The 20,701-nt window shown below is 56.2% G+C and overlaps 9 protein-coding genes across 9 annotated transcripts; 6 read left to right on the forward strand and 3 right to left on the reverse strand.

The window, feature by feature from the left end:
• Positions 1–1,051: 1,051 nt before the first annotated feature.
• LY79DRAFT_315107 (uncharacterized protein) lies at positions 1,052–1,798 on the forward strand. Its single transcript, XM_060552367.1, has one exon. It carries the CDS (start codon positions 1,238–1,240, stop codon positions 1,646–1,648), a length of 411 nt encoding a protein of 136 aa, XP_060411179.1. The 5' UTR covers positions 1,052–1,237; the 3' UTR covers positions 1,649–1,798.
• A 215-nt stretch (positions 1,799–2,013) lies between these two features.
• Positions 2,014–3,640, reverse strand: LY79DRAFT_592401 (transcription factor Tos4; the record flags this gene model as incomplete). The annotated part of the gene is made up of 2 exons (XM_060561414.1): positions 2,014–2,046; positions 2,108–3,640. The coding sequence occupies 2 exons, from the start codon at positions 3,638–3,640 to the stop codon at positions 2,014–2,016; spliced, it is 1,566 nt and encodes a 521-aa protein (XP_060411180.1).
• Positions 3,641–5,650: 2,010 nt separating this feature from the next.
• On the forward strand, positions 5,651–6,048 carry LY79DRAFT_562359 (uncharacterized protein). Its single transcript, XM_060558465.1, has one exon. It carries the CDS (start codon positions 5,754–5,756, stop codon positions 5,991–5,993), a length of 240 nt encoding a protein of 79 aa, XP_060411181.1. The 5' UTR covers positions 5,651–5,753; the 3' UTR covers positions 5,994–6,048.
• A 592-nt stretch (positions 6,049–6,640) lies between these two features.
• On the forward strand, positions 6,641–8,164 carry LY79DRAFT_562361 (ribosomal protein L1p/L10e family-domain-containing protein). Its single transcript, XM_060558466.1, has 2 exons — positions 6,641–6,793; positions 6,902–8,164. The coding sequence occupies exons 1-2, from the start codon at positions 6,728–6,730 to the stop codon at positions 8,021–8,023; spliced, it is 1,188 nt and encodes a 395-aa protein (XP_060411182.1). The 5' UTR covers positions 6,641–6,727; the 3' UTR covers positions 8,024–8,164.
• On the reverse strand, positions 8,165–9,514 carry LY79DRAFT_562362 (palmitoyl protein thioesterase). Its single transcript, XM_060558467.1, has one exon. It carries the CDS (start codon positions 9,322–9,324, stop codon positions 8,329–8,331), a length of 996 nt encoding a protein of 331 aa, XP_060411183.1. The 5' UTR covers positions 9,325–9,514; the 3' UTR covers positions 8,165–8,328.
• A 991-nt stretch (positions 9,515–10,505) lies between these two features.
• On the forward strand, positions 10,506–11,145 carry LY79DRAFT_592404 (uncharacterized protein; the record flags this gene model as incomplete). The annotated part of the gene is made up of 2 exons (XM_060561415.1): positions 10,506–10,634; positions 11,008–11,145. 2 exons carry the CDS (start codon positions 10,506–10,508, stop codon positions 11,143–11,145), a joined length of 267 nt encoding a protein of 88 aa, XP_060411184.1.
• Positions 11,146–11,794: 649 nt separating this feature from the next.
• Positions 11,795–13,850, forward strand: LY79DRAFT_521451 (C-type cyclin; the record flags this gene model as incomplete). The annotated part of the gene is made up of 3 exons (XM_060555352.1): positions 11,795–12,672; positions 12,737–12,944; positions 12,999–13,850. 3 exons carry the CDS (start codon positions 11,795–11,797, stop codon positions 13,848–13,850), a joined length of 1,938 nt encoding a protein of 645 aa, XP_060411185.1.
• A 2,126-nt stretch (positions 13,851–15,976) lies between these two features.
• Positions 15,977–18,551, forward strand: LY79DRAFT_562369 (Gar1/Naf1 RNA binding region-domain-containing protein). Its single transcript, XM_060558468.1, has one exon. The coding sequence runs from the start codon at positions 16,124–16,126 to the stop codon at positions 18,098–18,100; it is 1,977 nt and encodes a 658-aa protein (XP_060411186.1). The 5' UTR covers positions 15,977–16,123; the 3' UTR covers positions 18,101–18,551.
• On the reverse strand, positions 18,552–19,801 carry LY79DRAFT_562370 (uncharacterized protein). The gene has a single exon (XM_060558469.1). It carries the CDS (start codon positions 19,513–19,515, stop codon positions 18,988–18,990), a length of 528 nt encoding a protein of 175 aa, XP_060411187.1. The 5' UTR covers positions 19,516–19,801; the 3' UTR covers positions 18,552–18,987.
• Between the last annotated feature and the right edge of the window lie 900 nt (positions 19,802–20,701).

Genomic DNA, 20,701 nt, shown 5'->3' on the forward strand with positions numbered 1-20,701 from the left:
CCTCCTCTTTTTCTTCTTCTTCTTTCGTGCCCAAACACCTCTGTCCTACGACGATCGGTCTCGGTTTTTTTTTTTTTAATTTTATTTTTCTACCCGTGCAGTAGCACCCGGCGCCAGCACACCAAAGACGACCCTACCCCCCTCATACCACCCTGCTTTTTTACATAGTAGTTATAAGATCCTTGCGACAGGATGCATATCTCCAAGATACCGAGCCATCTGCGTTGGGTAAAGATTCGACTAGACCCTCCCCTCTCGGGAGGGGGGGCGCTGTTGACGTAGCGACGGCGGTGGCCGCACAAACGCATCGGACGACGATCACGCGTATAGCATCATAGCTCGCTTGCCTCCACCGCGCGATGGATGGAGCGGGGGGGGCGCGGAGGGAAGGGGGGTTTCGCCACCTCCCATTAGAAGAGCACCGGGTCCGTTGCTACTTACACTAGGTACACTTGCACACCAGACGTCCACACCTCCTCCATCCGTCGACCATGGAGGCGGGGAGGGGGAGACGAGAGTTTCAAGCCCATGCTCTTCCCGGTGTGACGCTTCTCAGGCCCTACAATGTGTTCACTGGAACTTAGAACCCCGGTCTTGACCAACTTAACCCTCGAGAAAGAGTGGGTCGCACTGGAATTCTTAGTCTTCACTACTTTCCCCGTATTGCATTGTATACTACTCGTCCGCTCTTACTTGGGAAGGGGGGAGAGGAGGAGGAGCGAACGTGAGGCGAGAGACATGCTAGGTACGCAGGATGAGGTGAGGCTCCCGTAGACTGGCCGCACGCTGCCGTCATTGCGGGGTAAGACGTGGTCGAGACCCTTTTTTCCCCCCCGGGGTGGGCCCGCCGCCGACCACGGGACATTTTCCTTAGGTCTCTTTTTGTTTAACCTTATCGGGCGTTATCGGCACTATGTGGACCGTGCGCACGCGCCGTGGGGTTTCTAGGCCCCACAGGAGCTCCGGACGGAAGCGGGACGACCTCGCTCGCTTGCCTAGGTAGGTAGGCTGGCTTCACTTTGGATGGATGAGCTTGGACAGGAGTCGACGAGCCTCGCTCTCGTGACGGGCGGCAAATGGCTCTTGCTCACAGCTGGTATGTTAACACGGTCGAGTGGTGGAAGAGCACGCCGTAAAACAGACGCTCGAGGCACGAACAGGAGCTTTGGTCGGGTGTTGGCAGACGCGAGCTGGACGCGCATGAACCTCGTCCCGGAGCATCTCCAGACCCGGCAGCATGGCGGACTCGCAACGGAATCGGCTGTTGACACATGCAACTTCTACACACACACACACACCACACACCCTTAGCATGGCACCACCATGCGAACCGGTCCATATCACATGGAAGAACATTTGTTTTATTCATCGGTCCTTTCTGATACTGGCGTGGTTCGTCCGCTTTTCAAACCCTCACCCTCCGTACGTACCATCCAACCATCATTTTCATTCCTGCGTTTGGCCGACGCCTCACCGCCCCATCCAATTCATGTTCCATCTTTCATTCCCCCTTCCAACGCATCAAAGCAAAGTGCAGCAAAAAAAGACGAACAGAACGACTAAAATCAACAACCAAAAAAAACCGGACATACCCCTCACTCCAAATCGTTACCTGGATTGCTCGGGGCATGACGCGTCTCTCATCTAATAGTGGGGTTGTAGGCAAGGGTGTGTTTGTGGGAATCTTTGGGATAAAAATAAGAGTGCCCACCCAGAGGTATAAAATGGTTTGATCGTACAATAGTGCTACGAGAGTAACAAAACAAAACAAAAACAGCAAGGTGAAGTTGATAAAAGAAGAACGCCTTGCGCTATGCAATCGGTAACACACGAGTGTTTTTTGCCCAAGGGTCCCTCTAGGAGCCGAGGTATAGATAGTGGGAGGGAGGGTTCGGGTAGTGAGTATAGTCTAGAGGCCATGCTGTGCATGGCATCAGCATGGCTCGGCTCACTTCAAGCAATGCAAGGGCGTAGGAGCAGAAGATATGGCATAAAAGCCTGAACAGGTGCGGCTCAGGGTGTGCGTGGGCGCTTCCAGTAGTATTGCTAAACAGCCAATATTAGTTCCAACTTGCTCGAAACGTGCCCTCGACCCACTATGGCTCACCTTGTGCTGCTTTCGACACGCTCTCAAACTGGGCTTGCGTAGTCCGTCGGTCACGGCGAGACGGCGCTGATCGTCGTCGTCGAACTCGGGGACGTAGTAGTACTCGCTCTCGAGGGGCTGACCAGCGGCATCCTTGCCCTGGCGTTGGATGATGCCGATGCACGCCGTGGCCTCGATCAGGCTTCGCAGCTGATCCTTGGTGAGGCCCTTCTTCTCCTCGGACGGCAGGTTGTTCATGATGGTCGACAGCGGGTTGGACGACAGACGGGAGAAGGCGAGCTGGTTGACAACGTGGTTGCGCACAGCGGGGTTCTCGTAAGGGGGCTGCGCCTTCCTCGGTTCCCCATCGTCATCGTCCTCCTCCTTCATTGACTTTGGCGGTGCCGAGATGGGGCTGGAGGGGTTGGGGGCATTGGCGTCGTCGTGGATCGTGGACAGGCCTGACCGCTTAAAGGACGGGAACTTGGGAGATGCGGTGGTGATGGAGGCCAGGCGATTGGAGATGTCTGCGCCGAAGGGGCCGAAAGAGTGGACAATGGGGTCGTTCTCCTCATCTGGATCGTTGACATCCTCGGGCTCACTAAGCTCGGAGGAGAAGGAGTTGGTGGCCTCGGTTGCGAAGCTCTCGCCGACAATAGTGGTGGATTCAACTAGCTTGGGCAGCTCCGGCTCCTCGGCATTGGAGTCCTCGTAGATGTGAACCTCGCCGTCATCGGTGGGAAGAAGGGCCTGAAGCCTTTGCGAGCTTGACAGGTGCGCGGGCGTGGGTGATTCAGGGGACTCGATACGCGAGGGGCGGCGCAGGGGGCTCGACTCGAGAAGGTCGGCAACAGCACGGGCGGCGGAGCGGGGCGGCGAGTCACCCCAGGCCGAGTCGTCGGGGCTTGCGAGACGATCACGGCGGTCTCGCTTCGGCCATTGGATCATGACGCGGGAATCCTGGACGTCGAGCATGATTTCGGTGCCTTCGGTCTCGGAGGTGAAGGAATCACCCTTGAGGAGCTCCCATGTCCGGCCCTGGCAGTGCAGCTTCACTCCGTTCCAGCCGTTGCAAATGATTTCAATCTTGTTGGGCTCCAATGCCGAAGGGGCGGGCACGTATCGCGCCTTGACGTGGACGCGGGACACGAGACGGTTGGCGGACAGCTGGTAGTGGGACGAGTTGCTAGAGCGGCCCATGAGCAGAGTCTCGCCATTGGCGTTCAATTCAATGGAGGCGACAGCGCCGAGGGGGGTGCGTTCGGAGGCGGAGGAGAGAGCTCGCGAGGAGCCGGCTGGTCTCTGGTGGACGCGGGGTGGTGAAGATGAGAGGATGCCAGTGCTCGAGGTCGGGATGGGCGTGGGGTACTTGAGATACGCGTTGGGTCCTCCCACAGAACCGGGTCTGGCTTGTCTTTTGGAAGGTCGAGGGAAGCCCGGCGAGGAGGAGAGAGGTTCGAATGCCGGCAGAAGGCTCGGGGCGGAACGCTTGGTGCCGGCCAGAGGGAGCATAGGCTCCTGGAGCTTAGTAGATTGGGGTGACGAGTCCATCATTGCAGCGGCAACGACATGCCCAGGCAGCAGCAGAATATTGGAAGAAAGATAAAAGTCCCCAAAGCGATGACCAGTCCTTGTATAGAAAGGTTTCTTCCTTGAGATGTCCTTCTTCAATCCTTCTTTTTGTTTCTTCTTTTTTTTTATTATATCTTGTTCTCCTTCCACCGCGTTGCAGATTGGGCGCGTTTTTCTCGGCGCGGGTGTCGCTTGTCAGCTCGGACGTGAGTCGCTGGCGTCGTTGGGGTAAGCGTGTAAGTGGCTCTCTTCCTGGCAGGGGGGCCACGAGTGGTGATGGGCGGAAGGATATACAGTAAGGCAGGTGGGTAGGTAGGCGAGTAGGCAAAGAGGAGGATAGGATATAGAGAGAGAGAGAGAGAAGCTTCAACAAAGAATCAATCTGCTGAAGAAGGGTCTGCAGGATCCAAGGCCACACTCATTACCTTACCTAGCTAGCAAAAGGAAGGGAGTGAGAAGAAAAAAAGAGTCGAAGTGGTTGCAGGTCTGATGAAAGGCGACCCAGAGGTGCGGCCCTGGACCTTTTTGAGGGGCCCTGCCAAAAAAGCGAAGCGTGTCTCTCGCGCGTCCACGTCCCTTCCCCTCCGCGTAGTTGGCGCGCGCTGGTTGGTGTCGAGGAATTAATTGTGCAGCACCGTGCTGACTTTTGTGCTTGGTGTGGGGTTGGCGGCCGCGTACCCGCCGGGACTAGACTGACTTACAGCGAGCTTGTAGCTGACTACAGCGGGTAGGAACGCTAAAGCCGACCGTGTTTCCAGGCCATGGTCGCTGAACGTGGGCCATTCATTGTCTGAGCCTTTAGCGGGCACTTGGCTTGCATCACTGACATCCATGTTTAATTGCCCATCTGTCAATCGGTCTGTCATTCTGTCTGTCTCCTACCTAGCTAGTATCGGAAGTTGTATGAGACTGTGCAGACATACAGTCTCTCTTCCGTCACTTGCAACTCTTTCTTTTCCCATAAGTCATGTCGTGTAGACCGCCATTTTGATCTCCAGCCATCCCGTGCAAAACCTGCAATCCTCTGGCTGGATACAACCGTCGTTATGCCCCTCTTCCAACGTTGAGTCTCGCCGATCCAGCCTCCCTGAAATCATGTCTCGGTCTCCACTAACCACGGATACACAGGGCGAGAGAGAGAGAAAGAGAGCAAGAGAGGAAGGAAAACCCAAGACTCGCGAGTCGCAGTCCCACTTCCGCTGCGCGTCTCTCTTACATACACCACGCACGCACGCACGCACGCACGCACAGGCTCTTTGCCCGATGAGCCGATGGTCAGCATTCATCATCCTTCCTAGTCCCTACGGATACATACGGTGGGGCTCGATCTGCACCTATCTAACGACGGACAACGCTGAAGAACCTAATTAGCTGCCGCAGACAAAGCAAACCAGACGCGCACAAAGAAAGCCAGCCCACTCGCCCTAACTGTCAACCCCGGCAAGCCAAAGCCTGGTCCAAAGGTACATACATAGGTACTACTTGGTAAGAGTAAAGCGATTTACGTTACTATTGCCGGCGCGTTGCTTGGCTGGCTGAGTATCTATCGCTCTATCAGGCAGAGCCATGCATTCCACAACCATCCTGTTCCCTGATATTCTACCCATCCCATCCCTGTGGCTCACACCCAAATCACCATGTTGCTCCGGTTCTCGTCCAACTTCCAAAACTCATTGGCCCTCCAGCGCGGCCTTCTCCCTTCTCTGGTATATCTGCCTTCCCTTTCCCTGCCACGGGCATGTCCAATTCCAACCTGTTTCCACCGCCCTGTGAGACTGAGCCCGATCCCCAGCGACTGGGATGCGAGAGCCGAGCCAAAGCTCCAAGTAGATAAATCAAAAACAGAAAGCCTATCCTCGTGCCAGGCCGGTATGTAATGCGCGCCAAAGGGGTTGAAACGAGCCATCAAGAACCGTGTTTCCTCGCGTAGAGTGCTGCCACCCGGGAACCCTTGGCTGGTGATATATTAATCACCTGCATACGATACCTACCCTGTGTGCTCTCCTCCATCACGTCTTTGTCACAGTGGTCCCTCATCCCTTGCTCAACGCACTTGGTTGCCTTTTTTGTCAAGTCGTGTTCCAACGCGTCCTGTATGAAGCTGACTAGCCGTGGGGGAAATGAGCTGTCTAGACACCACCCGACCCGTGCTGAGCCCCCAGTCTCCCGAACCGTCCATCCATCACCGCGTCCACCCCACATCGCTAACCCAAGTCGCGCTCTCGTCTCCCTCTCTCATACACGCACAAACCAGAGCCCGCTGAGGCTTTTGACAAACAAAAAAAAAGAAGAGACATTAAAAAAAAGACGGTCCCGGCACTTCCAATTGGAATGAAAGTGCATGGACGCAGAGGGAGTCCGGCCCACAGCCTACTTGCCCACACTTTCAGAGTCTTGCACATTGCTGAGGCCCCGTTTTCAGACTGAGACACGGCTGCATACTACACCACGGCCCGTGTCAGCACCAACTGATGTAATGTACATCGGTATAACCAGCCTTGATTGGTACGCAAAGGCTCATCCAGACGATTTTGCATTTTGCATTGGGAAAAAGTCAGCAAGACGCAGTCTGAACGCGCGCATCTCGGCGTTGGGAGTGTCAGAGTTGGATGATTGGCGTGCCGCCTCTGCACTCTATAACGCGGTATCAAAACCACTGAACGCGTCAAGACTAGTGAATATTCGCGCTTGCAATTGGACACCAATCTTATGTCAACCAAGCCGTGAGATTCCGAAAAGCCCCTTTGCTCGACAACAGCCCCATGATACTGTATTGGGCAGCTGTGACGGTTTACCGAAATCCACGTCAAGCCCACCGGCGTGATGGCTGCGGTTAAACACCGGCCTTCACCGAGACCTTCACCTCGGTCAGCGGCGTGCACGGACCCGTCGGCACCGGCGCTCTGGATCCGCCGATTACACCTGATCCCTGCAACAAAAAAATTCTGGACGACCGTCTAAAGATTCTGGTTGCCCCCACCACCACATCTCTCTGTATCGGCAGAGATTGTACATCCCGACATTTACAGCCAGAACACCAGACGAGCCTCCCACCCGTCAACCGTAGTCATGGCCCCCTCAAAGACTGTCGCCGTCGCATCCAAGGATGTCGTTCCCTCAATTGATCCCGAACAGGTAAATTCCCAACTCCGCTTCCGTCGCCGTCTGCCGCTTTGCGCAAGCCGCCCACCCGCCTCCCCGAAGACCGCGCGCAGCTAACATGTGCGAAAAAAAAACCACAAGACCCTGAAGGCCTCCAAAGCTCTCCTGGCTCATATCAAGAAGGCCGCCAAGGAAAAGTCTGCAGAATCCGGAAAGAAGAACCTGCTCGCCGACCTCGACGATGAGGAGGCCAACGTCGCCCAGCAGCCCATCTGGCTGACTCTCACGACGAAGCGCCACATCGCCGACAGCGCCCGCCTCAAGCCCGGCAAGATCACCCTGCCGCACCCGCTCAACACGGACGAGGAGTCGACGATATGCCTCATCACCGCCGATCCCCAGCGAGCCTACAAGAACATCGTCGCCTCGGACGAGTTCCCCGAGGCCCTACGCAAGCGCGTGACCCGCGTCGTCGACCTCGCCCACCTCAAGTCCAAGTTCAAGCAGTACGAGGCCCAGCGCAAGCTCTTCGCCGAGCACGACATCTTCCTCGCCGACGACCGCATCGTCAGCCGCCTGCCCAAGGCCCTCGGCAAGACCTTCTACAAGACCACCGCCAAGAGGCCCGTCCCCGTCGTCCTCTCGGCCAAGGCCCCCCGCGACGCCGACGGCAAGCGCGCCAAGTCCCAGGAGAAGAAGGCCCCCGGCACCGTCAACGCCGGCACGCCGCAGGAGATCGCCGCCGAGATCGAGAAGGCCATCGGCGCCGCCCTCGTCAGCCTGACGCCCTCCACCAACACCGCCATCCGGATAGGCTACGCCGGCTTCTCCGCCGACCAGGTTGCCGACAACGCCACGGCCGTCGTCAACGCCCTCGTCGAGAAGTGGGTGCCGCAAAAGTGGCAGAACGTCAAGAGCATCTACATCAAGGGCCAGGAGACGGCCGCCCTGCCCGTCTGGCTGACGGACGAGCTCTGGCTGGAGCAGAAGGACATCGTCGCCGACGACAGCGAGCAGGCCAAGGCCATCAAGGAGAAGGCCAACGTCGGCAAGAAGCGCAAGTCTCTCGGCTCCGCCGCCGAAGGAGACGACGAGGAGGCCGGCAGCAAGCCTAAGGCCAAGAAGGCCAAGAAGGCCGCCAAGGAGGCTGCCCAGAAGGCGCTGCCCGAGAGCAACGACGACGTCCTCGACAAGCAGATCTCGGAGCGCAAAGAAAAGCTGAAGAAGCAGAAGGCCAAGGCCAAGGCTGCCCTGGACAACTAAAAAAAAAAAAGCGCTTTTCTGCCATGCTTTGAAACAAAAAAAGACTCCCCCTTTACCCGAAAAAGAAAAAGAGACGGACGGTTTTACGTGCGGGATTATACCATGCATGGTTTTATGGCGTACGGCGTTGGTTCAAACAAAATAACCATTTTAACTCGAGTGGCTAAGGATTGATCGATAGAAAGAAACTAGTGCTGTACAACTTTGCCCGTTTTACTCCCCGAGTGTCCTGTTTGTCTCAACATGATCGTACCAGTTTGTCGCCAACCATAATTTTCCCTCAATCAAGCTTCGTGATTCCGAACTTACAACTCCTCGGTGAGGAAACCGGGTTTCGCCTCGGCCTCGAAGTGCTTCTTGTAGGGGCCAAAGAACTCCTGGATGGTCTTGTTGAGGCTCTTCTGGGACAGCTGCATGTGCTCGCCAGGGACCTGGCGGAACCGCAGGGCACCCTTACGGTCCAGCTCCCGGAGGCCGATCCAGTCCTCCTTGTAAATGGCCCTAGCGCGCAGCGGCAGGCTCTCGGTGCCGTTGACCTCCTCGAACCAGGCCGTCTCCTTGGGGATGACGGTGGTGTCGTCCTCGAACATGACCATGACGAAGTTGGCCAGGCTGGCGAGGTTCTTCTTGTACCGGGCGTTCTTGAGCTCGCGCTCATTGTTGATGTCGGCCAGGAAGTTGGACGACTCGAGGTACTTTTCGTACTGGGCGGGCTCGGGGTCGCGGTAGTACTGGGCGGGCACGAGGCGGTTCTGGACGAAGCCGGACCAGGTGTTGAAGCGGAGCAGGGCCATGGCGCCTTTGCAGAGCAGGTCGGAGTCGCCGCAGGCCTTAAACTCGACGATGCCGTTGTGCTGACTGCCATAGGTGACAAGGGAGCGCACGGGGGGGCTGTTGCAGCGCTCGACGTAGCCGCGGAGGAACTGACCACCCTGAGAGAAGCCGATGGCGTCGATGGCGGGGGCGGTGGACAAGATGGGGTGCGTGGCGAGGGCCTCGCAGACCTGCTCGAGCTGGGTCGTCACGTTGCCGAAGAAGGTGGCGGACCGGTCGGTGTTGGGGTCGGTGCCGACCTTGACTGTGTAGACAAAGGTGCCGGGGTTGATCTCCTCGGCCAGCTCGCCCACCTGTTTGATGCCTTCGCCATCGTACGAGTCGCCAAGGCCGTGCCAGATGACGAGAGGGATGGGGTGGTCGTCGGAGGCGTCGTCGGAGAGGGGTCTCTGGGGGGTTGCGGCCGAGCACGCGACGGCGGCCAAGGAACCAGCTGCGAGGAGCCTAGAAATGGAGAGAGACTTCATTGCGTTCGTATTGTGATTTCTCCGTGCCTAAACTACTAACTCTGTGACTAAAAAAAATATATATAAAAAGAAGTTTGGTAAACGCGAAGCTTGGTCCGGAAGGTCCGCTGAGCTTAATTGCCAAAGGGGGAAGCAACTGTGACGAGGGAAAGCTGACGGCACAAAGGCACAGACGCTATCCGTACAGGTGGGTGGCTGGGTGAGCTCTCGGGGCTCTCTATCTCCCTATCACTCAAGCTTCCCATTGGCCACGGACAGAGTGACCTGGGCCATGTGGCGCACGCAAAGGACAGTCATGGTCCGTGCCACCAAAGTCACGAGATGCAGTGGCTTAGGAGCGTTACGGAGCCCCAACCTCGATATCTCGCCTGGCTTTAGGCTCGTTCTCTCTATGGCCGGACTCCTTGGCATTACTGTCAACATCCGTCAAAGTCTTGGAAGAGGTCCGACTGCTCGTGCTCTCTGTTTCTGGCACCTAGAGCGGTGGCAATGCTCGCCGGGCCTTCTAGTGTCGGTCGACCTCTGCAGAGCTAGTCGGGCTCTCGGACGGTAGAGTAACCTGTTGGAACGACGACTTCGATAACTAGAGGGTCCTACGTCGATGGCGGCGGCCCGTCCGACCACCACACGCTAGCAGGCGTATGGTTGGCAGGTAGGTAGGTCCCAGGCTGGTGGGATTCCATGACCTCTGAAACGCGATTTGGAAGGCCTTGTTTCAAGCAACCACTCCCAAGCCTCCCGCCCAAGCCCTGCCCCTCTGGGTATACCAAGCATCACCCGGTACTTCGACAGCTGACGACGCTGACGACCGAAGGGTGCATGAATGGCCTCGTGGCTGGGTAACGTCGATCCACCAATATTTAGGGGGGGTCTTAGGCTTGGACGTCATGTTCGTTTAACCGCTATTGATTGATAGGCCAGGGGTGTTGCAAGTTGGGCCGTCCCGCCCTTTAAGTATCGACGACCATCGCTTCCTGGGCCGCACATGAAACGCAGCAAGTTACCATCAAGAACGGATTACCAAAGACAGAGTTGCCCAGTTTTATCTAATTTGAACATCCACCCTCTTCGTCCGTTCCTCCCTTCAGACGTTGGCTATCTGCAGCCGTTTCTATTTCCATCTCCCGCACAGATTACCAGACGTCCTTTTTTTCCCCTTTGAGAAACCACCATACATCAAAATGCAGTTCTCCAAGGTTCTCCTCGTTCTCTTCCCGGTTGCCGTTCTGGCAGCACCGTTCCAGACCTTCAAGATCCCGACACTGGATCCCAACACCGTTGCGCCCGAGGTCCCGGCCATCGACCGACGGGTCCCTCAGGCGGACACGTGCGACGAGTGAAGAGGTTGTGATGGAGCGGCACCGAGTGAGCGGGGTAGTCACTCAACGTCTACCCAACAGGACCGCCTGTTGACGGGGCATTGACGCAAATCGGCTTTGGATTTCTACTCGGTGTTGCTGTTTTGGCTTGCGAGATGGAGAAAATGGTACGTGGTGTACATATATACACTCATCAGTTGTACTCTCTTCCATCTACCTCACCTCTTGCCTGATCATTTGCATTCCCCAAATGTTTTGAGACGAGAATGGGTTTATACATTGAAACCAAGCAACACTGATGTTCTTACAACACCTTGTCGTCTTCAGGGCGTACAGCTTAGCACAGCACTAACACCATTGATAGATACCCCCTTTCACATATGTGCACATCCGGTCTAGGCCGCTGACTGCTCCGGGAGAGTGTCCCAGTGCTCACGGAAGATACCACTCGGGACCCAGAGCTCGCCAGCCGCACATTCTTCACTCGACACCGTCCAGGTGAACAAAGATTTGGGTTCTCGGAGGCTGTCGGGCGAAACGGAAACGCATTTGGGAAAGACCATTATTATTGTACCTACCTTTTGAGGGCAGCCTACCAAAGCCTGCCCAGGAAAATAGACACAAAATCGCCTTTGATACCTTGACATCTTCTTTTCCTCATCCCCAGTGTATCGTCAGCCTCATTCTCGTTGAGGCTCTCTCAGCACTGTCTCTTCCTTCGATATATACTTCTTGAGCCCATCCACGCTCATCTCGCCGACTCCAGCAGCCCGATATCACTCACCCCTCTCCTCGAAGTTTTGCACTCCTTGCGAATCATCTCGAAGGACTAAAGCTCGCCGCCGCGTCGCGATACCTTCTCTGACCACCAGAAGTTGGAGGTGTCAAGACGATGTGCTGCTGTCTGCCGACCAACTACGCGACATATTTTCCCCTTCGACGCGGTGAGTTATTCGTCGACATTTTGCTTCCGAAATCAACCTCTACTACCCTCCATGGCCAATACAAACTTATGATGTCTTTTTTCCCCCCCGGGAGGTTCTTCCCCCGCTGCATTTTCAGCCGACGCTTGTGGTTGTGCGCTTTCCCTTAATCACTTGCTGATACGCCATGGTCAATTACAGATGGCAACAGGGCCTATCCCGCATGACATGGACACCCTCAATGGGTATCCAGTGCCAAGTAACATCCTGGCGCCCGGGGGTTTGGGCACCGAGGTGTTGGACATCTGCGCGGGTGGCCATCCCAAGCTGATCCGGGTTTTGTACCGGCAAGACTGTTCGGTCGTCCCGCCTCGGCTCCGGCTCCTGGTGGTGACCCACCCTGGATGGCAACCATGGTCCGTGCGCATTGCTGGACGAGTTGACTGGCACGCCTCCGATGCAGCTCCTGCACCTTTCACGCACCCCACCGCGACTTTGACGGAAATCTACCTGGGCGTTCTAAAGCACTGGGGACGTAAGGTCTCAGAGGCTACGCGCAGACAGATTGAACTTCTTGCGCCCAACCACATCCTCGACCTGCCACTCGACGGCGACGACGTTTTCTTCGAGGACTATAGCTGGATCACACCTCCCATCCGTCCAGCTCCGCATACGAACAAGAACGTAGACGACGGCGAGGACAAGACCAACAACAATACCAAGACCGACGACGACGGTAACGACAATCAGGACGGCCTGGGTACCAGCGATTCTACAGGTCCGCTCTGGAACGACGAGGACAACGAGGACAGCGACAAGACCATAGCTGGCTGTCCTGTCGAACGTGACGGCGACATCACGATGGCGCCTTCCGGCCCTAAGGCGCAGCAGAATGCTAGCGCTGCAAACCCTGCCCCGACGCCTACCCCCGAGCCTGCGGCCTCGAAGGGGCCGCACCCCGGTCATATTCAAGTGGCGTGCCAGTATACCAGCGAACAGAGATTGAGACGCATGCTGCGAGACAATAAGAGTGATCCCGCCAGGGAGGATAACTACCGTCTTCAAGGTGTACAGCTCATCGATAACATCCGAACCTTGTTACATGTGTACGCCGGGCCCTATCCTGCTGCAATTTTTCTCGGACAGTAACACTGACTTTGTTCTCTGTAGCCCCGTCAAGACTTTCGACACCGCCTGCGTCTACTACCACTGGTTCAGACTGTCGTTTCGTGACGCCGAGTACAACTACCAGGATGCCGCCGTGGCTGCGCTCTTCCTTGCTTGCAAGGTTGAGGATACCATCAAAAAGTCCAAGGAGCTCCTATGTGCTGCGTACAACATTAAGAACCCTGACCATACCACGACCCAGGACGACAAGGTGCGTGAAGAGAACTCCCTCTGCCTGTTGGGATTATGACTAACCCACCTACAGATGTTTGAGCAACCCTCCAAGATCATCATAGGCTTGGAGCGCTTGGTCCTCGAAACCGTTGGCTTCGACTTTCGTTGCCGTTACCCCCAATCCGCTCTGCTCAAGGCCACAAAGAAGATCATGGGCCCCGACTCAAAGAAGATCTTCTCTATCGCGATGGACATGAGCGTGGATTTATACAAGACCTTCGCTCCGATCAAGCAGACCAGTTATGCCATGGCTTTGGGCTTGCTCGAGCTAACCGCTCGAATCCTCGGCGAGGGGGTGGACAAGATCGAACGGATCAACTACGCCGAATTCCACACGACTCGCCAGAACGTGGTCGAAACCGTGCTCGACCTGCTCGACCTCTACACGCAGCACGGCAAGTCCACCAAGCTTGGCAACAAGTTCGACCTGAACAAGTTCATCGAGGTCAAGATCGTCATTAACAACGAGGTCGACAACACTCCGAACCTCGCACGGTATGCCCACTGGTGCAACAACTGCGACGGCGGCGAGGACGAGAACCTATCCAATGGCGTCTCGGTCCTCAAGAATATCTCGTTCTTTGGTAGCAACAGCGCTAAGCGCAACGGACGCAACCAGGACGGCACGATGCGCTTCGTCTTTGACCCGGAGCAGGCCCGTCAGGAGCGCAAGGAGGTCGAGGCGTATTATCGCGACGAGTACGAGGAGTACGAGGTCGAGGTTGAGGTTCCCATCGAGCCGGAGCGCCCGAACCACAATAATCACAACAACCATAACAACCACCGTGACAAGCGGCATGACGGCGGCGGCGGCGGCGGCGGTGGCTGGGGCGGCCCGAACCACCACCGGCGTAATCGTGGTAAGGGCCGTGGCTACTACTGATTCGCACGCACTTAGCCACTATCGCCCCTCCCGTTTGTACCTCTTTCTGGTCTATCGCTTTTGCTGGTACCCTTTACGATACGTCTGCAAAGGATCTGGAAAGGAGGAATTTTGTCTGAGTTGGGTCTGGCGTTGACGGTAGATACCCCATGGGAAAACTGGCATGTTTTTTCGGGACGGAAAAGAAGAAAAGTCTTTGCTTTGTGGGGCAGCTCGCCCACCCGCACCGTATATGTACACATGTCTGGATTGCAGTATCGATGCAGCAACGTTTGTGTAAGTAGATAGGAACCAAAAACGATTTGAAATTCTACATCCTTTCCAATTTCGTTTCCAGATGATGACTACAGTATGAGAGGAGATATGCCATATCCAAACCTATCGTCAGTAGTTGACATTGAATTTACTCTCACCAGCCTGTTGACAGACCTGAACAAACAAGGAGCAGCAGCAAAGTTTCATTGCACACCTTCAGCTACGAAGCACGACTGTACGGGAACGACTTAGGTGGTTTGTCGGGTCAAGTCGTCGTTCAAGCTGCCTCAGGGCCGTCGCCCATACTTTATGGAGTGGGCGCTCGGTCATCTACCAGGCAGCACTGTTACGAATCTCGAGGAGCAATCCTCACCAGGCCCGAGGGATGGAGCGGGTCAAGGAGTCTTTGGCTATTCATCGAAGATTGCCAAGTCTTCGCTCATGTCCGGGGGCACATCGACGTCGAGTGATGGTGGTCTTACCTCCAGTTCCGGAAGTCGCAAGTGCCCAACCTGCAGTCGAGCTTTCAATAACGTGAGAAGTCTAAAGTAAGTCTTCTTAGTATCATTTTGATCAAATACAGAGACGAAGTGGATAAGGAACGTACGCGTTCTTATGCCAGGCCCCATGCCCGTGGAACGTCCGACTGCAAAAAGCGCCTCACCACACCCAGAGATCTCGACTGCCATTAAAAAAAGCATCCATAGACGGGCCGTTCCGCAATTTCCTATATGTCCCAAACGCTTCAGGGGTACGCGCGCGGAAAATTTGCTGAGACACATCATAATACAACATTGAGCAGGGTCATCAACATCACTTGCAGCCTTTGGCCTGGGAATGGCCCTAGGACTCTTAGATTCGTATGTAATCTCTTTTCTGGAGTAGCATTGGCCAATTTTTTCCTATCCCATAGCCAAGATCATAACGGCAGCCTTTTGTCGTGCGGTTCGCGCGGTCGGTATGACCTAACTGACAGGCTAGCATTATCAGTCCACACACAATCATTCCAAGGAAGTAGTAGCTATCAACATTGTGATTTGAACAGTGCTTTTTTTTTCTATATTTTTCTTTCTTCATGTTTAAAGGATTGCATGTACTAAGGAAGGCCTTCACGTAGTAGTCGATGCCATCCGTTTCCCCCTAACAGAAAGAACTCCGCATAACGGACGACACCCTGGGTCGGCTTCTTCGTGGAAACATTTCCATTCACTCCCGTGGTATTTATATCAGAATGTTTCAATCCTGAATAATCTACTTTGGGTGCTAACCCTTGTTGGACAAGGCGCTCGATGCTCTCATGTGAGGCAATCTAGAAAGTCTCTTTGACCGCATACCTCGCTTGCTTTGTAATAAACATCAGTATCTGGGTCAAGGTAAACTCGTCACGCATTGGAGACATGAGTGGCATATCATAATGGCTGAACATCTCCAGGACTAGAAGCGCTCACTCTCTCATAGATGGGGAACCTCGAGAGGCAACGTCGGTTACTTAAGTGCTGTTATTGGGACATTCTCATCCATTTAAACCGACATACTCTTCGGTGTTGGTCCAAGGTCTCGGGAGACTTTCTTGAAACTCCGGGATTTTCATACGTCTATATCTTCGGATAAAGGTCGAGTCTTTTCCCCCCTCCCCCCTTTTCCCCCTTCATTTTACATTGTTATCATGATTACTATTTTTGAAAATAGAAATGCGGGTGTAAGTCCAAGGTGACTCTTTTTGGAAGCAGGTGAGGTCGGTGAAGGTGGGAGGTGGGGGGAACGGCACCAATGCAAGACAGCTCCACCTTTATTTTTTATCGCTGAGTTGACCCCACTAAAATTTTCTTATCGGTCCCCCGGCTCTCTCGATTTCTTTTGCGCTCCCGAGTCTCCCATTATTCAAAGGTCTGTTTGTTTTCCAATTTTAAACGCGCGCTCGAGAACTCTTCGCAGTTCGATTCAAATTTACAAGGAGCAACCTACTTTCCACCAGATAGTGAAAGCGACCACCGGAACACTTGCCAAACGCCGGGAACATGTCGGGCTTCCAGATCCCCGGCCTGGGGCTCGCGAAACCTAACGAGACCTTGCCGCCTCTGCCACCCGATGTGCCTCCAGCGGCGGCCAGCTTCGAGGGCATCGACACTGGTAACGGAGCCCAGGACCAGAAGCAAGGGGAGAAGCAAGAGCAGACACAGCAACAGAACGAGGACACAACAATGGGAGAGAACACCATGGAAACCCAGCCCGCCGCCGTGACGACTGAAGCCCAGCCTGCCGCTGCGCCAGAACAGGCCCAGCCCAGCGATCCCGAGGCCATGAATGTCGACGAGGCCAACGAGCAGCCCTCCCTGATGGACGCCCTCGAAGCCATGATCGGTGGACTTGACCCTACGCCCCCCGTACAAGCTCCCGTAGCGGCACAAGAAACCCCCGTAGCGGCGGCCCAAGACACTTCGGCGCCCCAGCCAGCCGAGGGCGCCAATGCCGCTGTCGTCGCCGCCGTCGCAGAACAAACCGCCGCAGAACAGCCCCTCACCGCCGAAGGCGAACACCCCGAGTGGGAGATCGACTCCTCGCCATACGAGTCCTCGTCCGAATCGAGCAGCGACGACTCCTCGTCCGACGAGGAATCCGAGGCCGGCGGCTACCAGCTGCTCGGCGTGGAGGAGACAGCGCGCATGTTGATGGAGATGGAGGGCGGCTCGGACGACGAGGGCGGCAACGAGGGCGGCAAGGCCGGCACGTCAGGCCACCTCCGGACCAAGAACGAGATGGTCGTCGAGACCGTCCCCAAGCCCGACGTCACGCTCGCGGCGGACGACAAGATCGAGGCGCTCGGCCTCGTCGACCAGATCGTCGACAACATCATGGTCATCAAGGCCTTTACGCCGGGCGAGTACCAGGTCCTCGACACGGGGTCCGTGCTCTGCACCGAGGACCGCAAGGTGTTCGGCGTCGTCTGGGAAACGATCGGCAAGGTGCTGCAGCCCATGTACACCGTCATGCTCTCGACCGCCGACGAGATCAGGGAGGCCGGCCTGGCCGTCGGGGCCAAGGTGTACTACCCGCCCGCGCACGCAAAGTTCGTCTTCACGCAGCCGCTCAAGAACCTCAAGGGCTCCGACGCGAGTAACATCCATGACGAGGAGGTGGCCGAGGACGAGATGGAGTTCTCGGACGACGAGAAGGAGGCGGAGCACAAGAAGCAGGTCAAGCAGAAGAAGAAGGAGGCAAGGTTCGGCAAGGGCGGCAGCGCCGCCGCCGAGGGGCGGGGACGCGGCGGTCGGGAACCGCACCCGCTGCGCAACGAGGTCAGCGCGCCACCCGTGGAAGGCGGCCTCAACTACGACGACGAGGACGACGGCCCGTACAAGCCTCTCGCGCGGCCCCCCGGTTTCGGGCAGGTTCCGCCGACACATCAGACCTTCACCACGGAACCCGAGCCGGGCAGGTTCGGCGGCCGTAGGGGCGGCCGAGGTGACTTCAGGGGACGCGGCGACAGAGGCAGAGGAGGTCGCGGCCGCGGACGGGGCGGTCACGGAGGGAGAGGAGGGGGGGACCATAGGGACGGATACTCGGCGCCTCCGCACCAAAGGCATCATTCGTCGCAACAGGAGGGCGGCGGCCTACAGCACCCTCAAGGACAATGGGGTGGCAACGGCGGCTACCAAGCTCCTCCTCCTCCTCCCCCACCGCAGCAGACCGTGCCAGCACCGGCGGCGCCTGCGTTCAACTTCCCTTTCCCCGGCTTGCCGGTGCAGCCGGGTCAGCAGGGCTTTCCCGCTGTCCCGCCACCGCCGCCTGGATGGCCGGCGCAGGGCGGACAGACGGCGCAGAACCCGCAGGGCGGCGGGTATATCAACCCGGCCTTCTTCGCGGCGTTGCTGGGTCAGATGCAGCAGAATCAGGGGCAACAAGGTGGACAGCAGCAGCAGCAGCAAGGACAACAACCGCCTCAGCAACCTCCTCAGCCACCGCATCAGTGGGGTGCTCAGCCGCCTCCGCGGTAAACTGGCGGAAGGGGAAAAGCTTGGAAGAAAATGTGCGGTGGCGAGAGGGCCTCCGTCGAGAACTAGAACGGTGGGTCTCGACGTGTTTAGGTGCGCTCTTCAGTATCCTGACGCGGCCGACGACGCAAGTTGGATCAGGCACTGCAGTGCCCTGAAGGATTGGACACACTTGTGCTTTGCCCGCGACGAGCGCGGACGTCCCGCGCAAATGAGGCCTCGATGCCAGGGGCGCGAACCGTGCTGGGTGGCTTGACTTAGCAGCCCATGTTTGCTGCGCCAGCCCCAGGTCCAGACCTGAAAATAAAAAAGTCGAATTGTGAATCGCCAAAACAGCCACGTTGGATTAATAACGGACGACGATGTCTCTAAAACGCACCTAGAACGGAAGAGACGGCCTAGCCTACAGAGTAGATAAAAGAGTGGATAAAAGTTGATGTATTCAAGGCCGTGCGTGTTTACTGGAACAGTAGAAAATGCTGGCCCTCCCCAGGCTGACCTACGCCTGAACCGATCGGGCTGGCGTGTGCGAAATGTTTATTGTCGACGGCTTTCGATGGCCATGCATCACTCGGCTGCCTGCATGGAAGACCGAGCGTTTAGAGCAAGGGAGTCTAGTCGGGAGACGAGACGAGATGCCCAGTAGCGAAGCTACATTACGTCGGTAGGCCCGAAGGACGAAGGTGGGTCACCGACTAGCCCTGTACCGGTATTTGTTTCTCCCAAACTACCGGAGCGAACTACTCCGTCAGACAGGGCTCGATATGCTTGAAACAGTGCCCGCCACTACCGGCACCTGGTCGGATTCGTTGTCGAGTGACGTTGCACAGCAAGCAGTAAGGCCTGGTGTACCGCGTCCCTGGGCCAAGGTTTGGACCCCGTGGGTACTGTCATGAATGTGAACCAATCCTCTGACTTCCATTCGTGATGACCGAACGTTGTTGGTTGCACGCGGTGCTTTCCTCCAAAGTCGCATCCGGGTGTAGCGTATTGTTTTCCCCCCGAAAAATTGCCCGCATATTTTCCATCAAACCTTCGCCTGTTGCCGCATGGGTGATGGCGGGATAAGGCTGCCAGTGGGCTGAGGAAGAGTCAGTCATTTTGAGTGTGGAGATGGGCATCAGAAACGAGCGGAAGTTGCCAGGCATCAGTACCCTTGGGCAGCGGCACCCGGTGAGTACTTGACCGGGGTTGTAGATCATGGGGAGAAGAGACAAGGCAAAAGGCGGCACTAGGGGGACAAGCTGGTTTGTTTCAGGAATATTATCAAGCCCACTCTCACTCGCCATTTTGTCGCTGACGTCAAGGCGCATGTCTTGGAATTGGAGCCCCCCAATGTAGGCCTCTTCTTCAGAGAGGCGCGGTAAGGCTCTCGGGAGGCGAGTAAAGGCCGCAATCTGTCGCTGATGGGAGTACATAGATATCTTATATATAAGTTAGTGGAGGAGGTCATCCATGTGCCTTCTCTTCCGCTCTTCAGGAGAGAGGTTGATGGGATGAACTGTTGACTGTCGCTTGTCAGGTGCGACATGTGTGAGGAAGGCACTGGTCATGGCAGGCTCTCTTTAGAGTTTCCGGGCCGAAAGAGTTGAGAGATGATGATAGGCAACGTAGCGTAGGAACTGCATACACGCTAACGCCAACACCGACCACAAGAGGCTTGCGCCAGGGCAGAGGGAGAAGCGACGGTGAAGTCTATTTTGGTGCATTCGTGTTTTTTCCCTTCCCCCCCCCCCTCCTTGATGCGGTGGTAGCCTGCATGAGGTACGTGGGCAGACGTGCCGTGCTTCTCGAAGGGAACTGTAGCGCTGCCCTTTGCAGAGAGAAGAAAGGCGTTTAGATATTCGTACGAAAACTGCGTTAGGTAGGTTGTAATAGTTGTGCAAGGGAAAGGGGGAAGGGCGCGCTTGTGGGTGCGATGCCTGCACTTGGGTGGTGATGAGTGACGGAGGAGGAGGGGACGTTGGATTTTGGGGCCGTTGGTTGGATGGCAGGCCGGACAACCCATGTTGTTGATGTACCCACTCTAGACAATATGATTGGACAAAGATCGGAGGAACCCCGAGCAAACAATTTCGTTTATTCCCAATGGAGGTGTGGTGGGTCTACACTGGCGAGTTTTATGGCCAATCAGGTGGTGCTGGGACCTGACGTACAGACAGGGGTATAGGGAAGCCCCTGCTTTAGCGCAGCATAGCATGTGCATTGCGCGTTGCGCGTTGCGCTGATGAAGATGGGGATTGCGACCGACCGGGTGCTGGGCTTGCGCGCAATCGAGTGAGGGATTTGTGAGAGTGAATGAATGTGACGGCATTGCGGACGCTGTCACGCAGGGAGGCAGAAGACGAGGCTACACGTACAATGTACGGCTATGTTTTTTCCTCATCAAGTACCTCACCACTGTTGACGGTACGGTTGCTGTGTGAGCAACGCAGTGGGCAAACAGACGTCGGTGCCACCATCGTGAAATGTCTTGTTTGGTGGCTTTGCTGTAATCGGCGTGTTCCCTCAACGGCGTAGGGGAGGGAAAAGAAAGGGGAGAAAACAGGGCGGGTGGTGAAACGCTGACTCGGGAAGTGGCTGCGAGTACGTATCTGAGGTACG

The sequence above is a fragment of the Colletotrichum navitas genome (genome assembly GCF_030913465.1).
Source record: "Colletotrichum navitas strain CBS 125086 chromosome Unknown LY79scaffold_58, whole genome shotgun sequence".
NCBI lineage: Eukaryota > Fungi > Ascomycota > Sordariomycetes > Glomerellales > Glomerellaceae > Colletotrichum > Colletotrichum navitas.